At 37.1% G+C, this 9,759-nt stretch overlaps 1 protein-coding gene across 1 annotated transcript; it reads right to left on the bottom strand.

The window, feature by feature from the left end:
- Positions 1-4,949: 4,949 nt before the first annotated feature.
- LOC143582810 (PLASMODESMATA CALLOSE-BINDING PROTEIN 1-like) lies at positions 4,950-9,759 on the bottom strand. The gene is made up of 4 exons (XM_077065297.1): positions 9,701-9,759; positions 9,097-9,336; positions 8,974-9,007; positions 4,950-5,227 (listed from the first exon to the last, which is right to left on the bottom strand). Exons 1-4 carry the CDS (start codon positions 9,750-9,752, stop codon positions 4,972-4,974), a joined length of 582 nt encoding a protein of 193 aa, XP_076921412.1. The 5' UTR covers positions 9,753-9,759; the 3' UTR covers positions 4,950-4,971.

Below are 9,759 nucleotides of genomic sequence, written 5' to 3'. Positions count from 1 at the left end.
GTTCGCCACAGCCCACCACCCCACCACCGTCCGCCGGTCATCCATCGCCGCCACTCATCCCCGCTCATCCACCACCGCAAGGTAATAGTCTACTTCCTCTGCCTTTGTGTTGTCAAATCAAGGATGATAAAATTAGAGTTTGTAATTGTGAATTGAGGATTTGGGGAAATTAGTCAATTAAGCTTGTAATTGGTATTGTATGGTGAAATTTTACTCTAACTTACCCTATTGATTCTTCTTAATTAGGTAAATCATGAAAAAGCAAGATACAATTTTTTCTTTTTTCAAAAAAAAATGGATGGAATAAACGAGTAAATCTTCTTCTAAGGTACTCACCCTCCTCTCGGCTCTCGTATTATTATCTATTATGGATATTTAGGTCTTGTTTTTTTTAATTGTAACAATTGTTTGAATGAATGAAAAAAAGTAGATATATAGATGTCATATTGTTTGATCCGACCCGACCCGAACAACCGACACGGCCCGAACCACCGATACGATCCGAAGCACCGACACTGCCCGAACCACCGACACAAACCAAATCGCTGACCAGAAAATTTTTAGGTCCGTGACTTCGGTCACCACCATAGGCTTCGCCACTGATATTAGGAATTAATAACCATAATATTAATATATTTATAATAAGTAAACATATTGATGAATTTTGTATCTTTAATTTTATTTTTTGATTGGAAAATTTATATAAAAATAAAGAGGATACATAATAGCATCTAAAGAAATATTATTTTGAAATACACCAAAAAGATAAATATTTTTGTGTCTCTGTCTATTTGGAAAAGAACACTTCTCTCTTGGATATAAATCCTAGGATGTGCGATGGAGTGATAATATGATCAGTAGAAATTTGGTTGACTAGAATTAGATATTTAAAACATTTTAAAATGTGTATAGAAATTTCTAGTCAACTTTTTAAAAAATGTAAGTATGTACAGCTTAAGTACAAATGCATAGCTTATTTATAAAGACATTTATTAAACTAATATTTTAGCATTTTGTTTGTTTACCGACATATAAGGAGGTTCCATACATAAATAAACAGTTAAACTAACTAGTTCTAATTATTTTTTTATACGGTTTACCTAAAGATATGTAGATTATATACATTACCGAACAATCAAATTAATTATATCAGTTTCTTGAAAAAAAAAGGAAATAATGTAGAAACTTGATAAACATGAGTAATGAAGGGTCAAATCCTTTTTGGTTTTGTAACATCTAGATTAATCTAATTTCGTAATAAGATGAATTCCCATTTTGTGACAATGTTGGCCTGACTGTGAATTTTGGTGGATTTTAATGTTTTTAAATCTTTTGTGTTTAAAAGAGAGGTATCAAGGAGAGAGAGAGGGGGGGGGGGATAAAAACGCGTGACGAAAAAAGTCTAGATGTTGGTTCGTGATAGGATATATCAACGATGAGGCAATCCAACTGCAACGTGTGGGTAATTCATAGTTCGTTTTATTATTTATTTATTTTTCTTTTTAATTCTATAAATATGTTGCTTACTTTATACATATATACATACTTAACAGATTCTTTAACGTCAATTAACAAAGACGACTAAATGAGTTATGAGTTGATAAACAAGGCCTAGCTACACGGTATGTCTGAAAAAAATAATACAAGCATACCACATGAATTATAATTGTAATTTACTGGTACTTTACTTGGGTCTTGTTGCAACAAATGTGGCGCTTTGTCCTCTTTGGATCTTTTTTTAAATTTAATATTTTTGTTTTCATTAATGAAAGAGCATTAGTGCTATATAATATGTAAAAAAAATTAAATAAATAGATTAAAACTTGTTTTAACTTTTAAATTACTATATAGATACGTTTCAGTTAACTTTTTCTGAAATTAGAAGTATACTTTGAAGAATTTTTCCCAATATAGAATTAACTTATTAATTAAATTACAACCCATTACTAGTTTTAACCCTGTATATATCTAATAAATATCATTTCGATGTTAAACAAAAAAACATAAGAAAATACAAATTACATTTCAAACTATTCATTTTGATTGCAATTTTTAATTTCATTTGTGATGCATACGCAACTTTTTATAGAGATTCACAACAATAAGCAACAAATCATATATGTTATCAATAACTTTTCTTTTCCTAAATTGTGAAATTGACTATTAGACGTGATTCTCTCCAATTAAAATATGTCTTGTCGCTAAAAATGATGTATTTTGGCATCAATGAAAGCATATCACTCAAAGTTTTACGTCAAAAGACAAAAGACGCACATCAATCAAACAATGACATGTGTACCTTAATAGACACATATCTCTTCAAGTTTTACACCTGTAGGCCAATTAGATGGTGTCACATTAGTAAGTTGACGTGAATCTTTTAAGTTACGCGTCAATAGCACAAATGTAGTTAACACAACACATACACCTGTTTTTCACTGTCATTAAAAAATGTGTAAGTGTAAAAATGAATTGCTACTTTTTTCTTCATTTTAAGGCTGAGGGGTGTGGGGGGCGCGAGTGGGGGCTCCAGCCAATAATATTGTGATGTGTGGCAGAGAGAGAAACTTGATAAGATGGGTGTTGGTTGTGGTGCTCGCGCCCCGGGCCCTGGTGTGGAGGGGCGCGAGAGGGGGCGCGAGCGGTTTTTTTTTTATTTTTTTATAAATGTATTAAAAAAACGTATTATTAAAAAAACTCATAAATTATTTAAAAAAACACACATTAATTAAAAAAACACATTAATATCTAAAAAAAATTAAAGTACTAAAAAAAAACATTATTCTTATTCTTCGGCTTAATCTCATACGACCGGCGTTCCTGTTGAACAGATTAGTAAATAAGCCGACAAATTTTCTGATTTCGGTCCACCGACCCGAAATCATATCGGCGTTCCGCTCTGTACTCCCAACGAGCGAATAGAACGTCTCCCTAACCTTTGTCCAAAAGACCTTGCTCTTTTGGTAGTCCGCTGCAAAATGCATAAATAAATTTGTAAGTCATTTAACTTTTTTATTTAACTTTTTTATTAAAAATCATTTTTAAAAACGTTAAAACAATTACCGCAACGCCGATCCTCAGAAATGACTATCCAAGCCCGACACAGGGCTTCCTTCTCATCCGATGACCACGGAGTGGTTTTCCGTTTCGTCCTTCCAGTCGAAGCCGAACCCGACCCGTCCGTTGCAACTTGTTTTTTCCGGTGGACGCGTCTTCTTTGTCCCGCAGCCTCACCTTCTGGTTCTTGTGTCTCCGGAACAACAAAGTTAGGAGACGGTTGTATGTTGGATGGTTGAAAGCCGGATGATTGTTGCGACCCCGAATAAAACATCGGTTGGTCCGGTGCCGACCATAAATCGTCGTAACTGTAATCTGAATCTAGGTTTGGGTACCAATTTCCAGCCATGTTTTTAAAAAAAGGTTTGGAAGATGGGGTGATTTTGGGTTTTGGGTGTGGTATGTGATATTGGTATGTGATATTGGTTTTGGGTGGTATGTGATATTGGTTTTATAGAGAAAAAAAATTTTTTTTTTAATAAACAAAGAGCCTAACTGCTCTATTTACGCATTCCCAGGCCACTTCACGCGTTCTCCCAGCCGCTACCCCTCTTGCGCCCGCCTGGAAATCCGCGCTCGCGCCCCTCTCGCGCCTCGGTGGTGTGGTGCTCGCGCCCCGGGGCGCGAGCGGATGGCCTCACGCGCCCTTTCTCGCGCTCCACACCCCTCAGCCTAAGGCTGAGGGGTGTGGGGGGGCGCGAGAGGGGGCGCGAGTGGGGGCTCCAGCCAATAATATTGTGACGTGTGGCAGAGAGAGAAACTTGATAAGATGGGTGTTGGTTTTGGTGCTCGCGCCCCGGGCCCTGGTGTGGATGGGCGCGAGAGGGGGCGCGAGCGGTTTTTTTTTATTTTTTTATAAATGTATTAAAAAAACGTATTATTAAAAAAACTCATAAATTATTTAAAAAAACACACATTAATTAAAAAAACACATTAATATCTAAAAAAAATTAAAGTACTAAAAAAAACATTATTCTTATTCTTCGGTTGGTCCGGTGCCGACCATAAATCGTCGTAACTGTAATCTGAATCTAGGTTTGGGTACCAATTTCCAGCCATGTTTTTAAAAAAAGGTTTGGAAGATTGGGTGATTTTGGGTTTTGGGTGTGGTATGTGATATTGGTATGTGATATTGGTTTTGGGTGGTATGTGATATTGGTTTTATAGAGAAAAAAAAATTTTTTTTTAATAAACAAAGAGCCCAACGGCTCTATTTACGCATTCCCAGGCCACTTCACGCGTTCTCCCAGCCGCTACCCCTCTTGCGCCCGCCTGGAAATCCGCGCTCGCGCCCCTCTCGCGCCCCTCTCGCGCCTCGGTGGTGTGGTGCTCGCGCCCCGGGGCGCAAGCGGATGGCCTCACGCGCCCTTTCTCGCGCTCCACACCCCTCAGCCTAATAAACAACTTTTGTGTATTATTATCTTATATGTTTTATCTTTAATTCTTTTAACTATTTCATATTATGTTAACGACATGACCAAAACATTACAGGAAGTCAACCCCGACATATGACCGAACTCAAAAACTTAATCAGGATGATTTCACTTACCCTTGATAGATAATGTTAGAAACTTTTATTTTTTAAGTAACCTCTATAATATTTATAGTATTTTTAACGGCTATTTACAGATTTTAAGATTATTATCAGGATTCCATCTAATATTGTCATTGGTTCACATGAAAATACACATTCACATATAATTAATTATATAAAAAAAAGTAGATGAAATTGGTAGATATCACATAAGTGAATAAGTCATGACCACCAAAAGAAAATGTAGACCCTCATAATCTCCCAATATAGACAATGGGAAAATTAAAGAAAAAATTTAACCTGGTCTTAAACATTCCTCTAAACCACATGCATTACCCACTTGTACCTTACCACTTGCATTACCAACTTGTACACATTCATCAACCCCACAAAAGCATTACAAGTGTTGAACCCATTATGGCCAAAAAGGTGTTAGTTTCATGATGTAACATGAACCCATGGCTAAGATCCGTGTTGATACCTGATCCCGTACCCATTCCAGAGCCGATACCACCTCCTAACACACCGGTGTTGGTTGGGTTATTGCCGTAGGGAGAAGTGGTGGTGCCACCTGCTGTCACGGTGGTGGAACCTGGTGTTCTAGTGTTTCCGGGCGAATTTGTCACAGTGGTACCACTGCATACATATATAATTTTAGTTGATCAATCCACCTTTGGTAAATGAGAAACAAGTCTTTAAAGTTTAAACTATTGTGACTTGTGCAATATGTCACATAGCAGAAAAAGGATAAAAGAAAACAAACCCTACTTTAGATTTTACTTCTTTTTCAACTCATTTTTCCCACACATGTTTTATACCCTTTTTTGGCAACTATTATAATTCCATTTTGAAAAGAGTGAAGCTTTTTTTTACGATGTTGGCTAATTATATTCTCCCCTGAAAACATCAAAGGGGATTTGTCTTTTGGTTTAAAAATGAGGGAATGTTACTCATATATATGACAAGTTAAGTTGAAAAGTACTTAGAATAAGCAAAAGTTGTATTTTTAAGTGTTTCTGAAACAACTTAATAAGTTGACATTTACCCAAACACCTCCTAATTCATGAGTTCCATTAGAAAATTCTTATAACTAATTGTTTAAGCCTTTAAAAAAAGAAAATAATAAAACTAAAACAATATACAACTTCGAACGCGCAAATTACAACTCACCAATCATTAGCACACTCTCAACACATAAGTTACAACATAGGCTCGTACTATTAGAAGTTCTTACACAATAACGTCCATTTTGCCTCTACACCGTCATCATCTCTTCTAGAAGCACCTAAATTGACCTATTTGTGGATGCACTTATTCTAGAAAAGGAATAGAGATGTTATATAACAAAGGGGGAAAGAGCTAGGATCCATGGATTCTCGTTCGTCATGGATGACGATACCCTCGGCAAACCCACGCCATCCATTTGTTTACAAGTCATAAAATCACTAAAAAAATTATATTATATATTACAGTTGATAGTCAAACAAACAGGAATATAATTCTTGTAAAAATATCAATAGTTTTGGCTAGAAAATCCTGTAATATAACTCTATATAATGTTTGTTTTCTTCAAAAATATTGTTACATTTAAAACCATGAGTCCCATAGCACACACGGTGCCATGGGGTAACGGGTTCAGGATATCTGTGTTGGTCACATGTTGATGTCACCATAACAGAAGTCAAACAATTGATGGTCACCAGTTAGGCTGAGGGGTGTGGGGCGCTAACCTGGGCGCGTGAGCCCCTCCGCTCGCGCCCCCAGGCGCTAACGGGGCGCGAGCGCGAGCCCCCAGGCAGGCGTGAGTGTGGTCGCAGGAGAAGAGAGAGAAAGAGCCGTTGTGGAGGCAGGAAAGAGCCGTTGAGCTCCGATATTTTAAAAAAAAAACCTTAAAAACCTCTATATAATACCCCAAATTACTCCCATTTCAACCATATCAAAACACAATTTCACCTTACAAACTCCTATATAATATCCCAAACTCCTATATAATACCCAAAAATGTCTGGAAATTGGTACCCAAACCTAGATTCAGATTATATTGACGACGATTTATGGTCGTCACCAGACCAACCGATGTTTTATTCGGGGCCGCAAGAAACATCCGGCTTTCAACCATCCAACATACAACCGTCTCCTAACTTTGTTGTTCCAGAGACACAAGAATCACACGGTGATGCTACGGGAGCAAGAAGACGCGTCCACCGGAAAAACAACTTGCAACGGACGGGCCGGGACCGGCTTCGACTCCGAGGACGAAACGGAAAACCACTCCGTGGTCATCGGATGAGAAGGAAGCCTTGTGTCGGGCTTGGATAGTCATTTCTGAGGATCGGCGTTGCGGTAATTGTTTTAACGTTTTTAAAAATGATTTTTAATAAAAAAGTTAAATAAAAAAGTTAACTGGAAATCTAATTTAATTATTCATTTTGCAGCCGACTACCAAAAAAGCAAGGTTTTTTGGACAAAGGTTAGGGAGACGTTCTATACGCTCGTTGGGAGTACAGAGCGAAACGCCGATATGATTTCGGGTCGGTGGTCCGAAATCAGAAAATTTGTCGGCTTGTTTACTAATCTTTTCAACAGGAACGCCGGTCGTATGAGACCAAGTGGCAGTGATGATTTGGCGGTTTACAATTTCACGGTCGAAGAGTGGAGGCAGGAGTGTTTGCGGATGTATGGGATGGTGAAGACGTGGGACGATTTAAAGTTGTGGGAGAGGTTGAAAAGGTGTTCCAAGTGGGTTGAGCTGGTGGCGCCGGACCTTGATGCGGAAGTAGGGCCGAAACGGACTAAAACTAGTTCATCTGGAGCGTATAGCACTTCCGCCGGGTCGGATTGCCGCGTTGGATTCGACCTAAACATTGCGGGGGAGGAAACGTCTTCACCGCCGAGGAGGCGGCCATTGGGAAGGGACGCCAAGGGGAAAAAACCGGCTGAGGGGGGAGCCGTAAACATCGTCGATCTTGTTGAATCCCTCAATAAATTCAACAAAACCATGGAGGTGGTCTCTAATGACAAAAAGGAAAAAAGTCGAATGAGAGATTTGGACTTCCTTACTAGAGACTTCAGTAACCTAAATCCGGTCGATCAAATGCTGATGGAAAAGCAAAAGGAACGTATCCGAAAGAGGTTGATCGAAGAAGACCAAGCCGAAGGATAAGAATAATGTTTTTTTTAGTACTTTTATTTTTATTTTATTTTTAGATATTAATGTTTTTTTTTTAATGTGTGTTTTTTTAATAATTTATGAGATTTTTTAATAATACGTTTTTTGAATATATTTATAAAAAAATAAAAAAAAAATCCGCTGGAGCCCCTGCTGGAACCCCTCCACACCAGGGCCAGGGGCTCCAACGGGGGCTCCAACACCCCCCTTATCCAGTTTCTCTCTCTGCCACACGTCACAATATTATTGGCTGGAGCCCCCACTCACACCCCCATTAGAACCCCCCACGCCCCTCAGCCTTATGGAGGTGCAGATTGCTAAAAAATTAACAACATGGACATTGGATACCTACCTAGGAATAATGGACTAGTGGATATGGTACAACTTGTAAGCTGTAACAACATGATGGTAGTACACGCTAGTCAAAAGATGATAAAAGAAGTCATTACCTAGATATTCTCAAAAAGTGAAAGATTAAAGAGGTTTTGTCCTGCTTGTGGCTTTGGTTGGCCATGATTCTAGGATTTTACTTCAAATTTTGAACTTTCAAAAATTTATATATTTTATAAATACAAAGTATTGCTACTTTTCTTTAAAAAAAAACATAACACTTTCAAGTTATAATAGCAATGACTAGACTCGACTATATAAGAAGGTAAGCCAAAGTTTGTGGCTCCATAGGTCAAGCCGGTAAGGCATTGCTTTTATAACCTCAAACTATCAGATTTTACTTGAAAGTACGTAGTATTTTGCATTTTAAAATATATGTTCTATTGAAAATTCACGATTTTAAAAGTAAAAAACCAAAGAATTTTCGGCTAACCAAAGCACCAAGGCAGACAAAATCTCTATAATCGTTCATTTCTTAACAAATTACAGGTAACGACTTTTATCATATTTTAACTAGCTTGAACGACCCTAACGGTGTTACACAGTTGTACATCTCCACTAGTTCATCCCCATATTTACGGGGCATTTCAATTAGTTTTCAATTTTAATAACCGGAGCATAATCAGTTTACTTGAAAAGGTTTTGTTTTCACTAAAACTCATTCTAGCTTTGACATATTTAATCATCTTTCTTTTACAAAAGAAATACACACACACACACACATATATATATATATATATATATATATATTCTTTAAAAAAAACAATAATATAAAAGGAGTATAAAATGCTCATAATTATTAAAATGAGGCGTAAAGAAATACCTAGCAGAAGAAGGAAATGAACACCCATTAGAGCCTGTTCATGCATACAAAAACAAATCATTAATAATAAAATGTGTATGTAGATAAGGTAGTGTTTGGGTACAAGGATATATATATACTAACTGGGATCAGAGCTGGTGACCATGGCTGCACCATTGAAGTCACATGAGCCAGGGGCCTGACCCTTGGCTTGAAAATAGCTGTTGACAGCGTAGTTGCAGTGGTCAATGACCGTGTCTGGGTTGTAGCATCTCCCACCTTGGTGCGTTTGGGTGCAGTCTGCACCGTTTCCACATGCATAGTCTATTGCCATTTGTAGAGCCTTATCATTTACACCTTTTTTGCATATACACCAAGTACCACCTACACAACATAACACAATATATAGTTGAATAGTATGTAAATGTACCGACATTGTAGTTATAAGCAATGTACAACTTTCATAGCATAAAGTGCAAGTCAACATAACATAATATGCAACATCACTCAAATGTTGCAAAGGGAATGCCTAATGTCTCTAGTCATTTTTTTTTTTAATTTTCTTTTCTTATCTTTAAATCTACACAAGACTAAAGTAATATCTATAATCATTTTCTTAACATGTATTTGTTTATAAGAGAATAATGTATAACTAACAAACATCTTGTTTGCTAATATTATTATTATTTTCTTTTTATTTTTTTTAACTTTGTTATGGAAAAAAGAATAGAAATAAAGAAAGACTTACTGGAGTGAGCAACCATGGAGAAAATGAGGAGAATAAGAAGCTGAGTAGCCATTGTTGAG

The sequence above is a fragment of the Bidens hawaiensis genome, unplaced genomic scaffold (genome assembly GCF_021521415.1).
Source record: "Bidens hawaiensis isolate Kalapana, Puna unplaced genomic scaffold, B.hawaiensis_p1.1 tig00032005_1, whole genome shotgun sequence".
In the NCBI taxonomy this organism is placed as follows: Eukaryota; Viridiplantae; Streptophyta; class Magnoliopsida; order Asterales; family Asteraceae; genus Bidens; species Bidens hawaiensis.
The sequence above is the reverse complement of the archived record's forward strand: the minus strand, read 5'-3'. Positions and strand labels throughout refer to the sequence as shown.

What these genes read in the sequence shown, in the direction of transcription:
- LOC143582810 (XM_077065297.1), bottom strand. Translation starts at nt 9,752, where the DNA reads ATGGCTACTCAGCTTCTTATTCTCCTCATTTTCTCCATGGTTGCTCAC. An exon ending in CTCCATGGTTGCTCACTCCA is followed by an intron (nt 9,337 to 9,700) that starts GTAAGTCTTTCT and finishes TATGTTGTGTAG; the next exon opens with GTGGTACTTGGTGTATATGC. An exon ending in GGTCACCAGCTCTGATCCCA is followed by an intron (nt 9,008 to 9,096) that starts GTTAGTATATAT and finishes ATGCATGAACAG; the next exon opens with GCTCTAATGGGTGTTCATTT.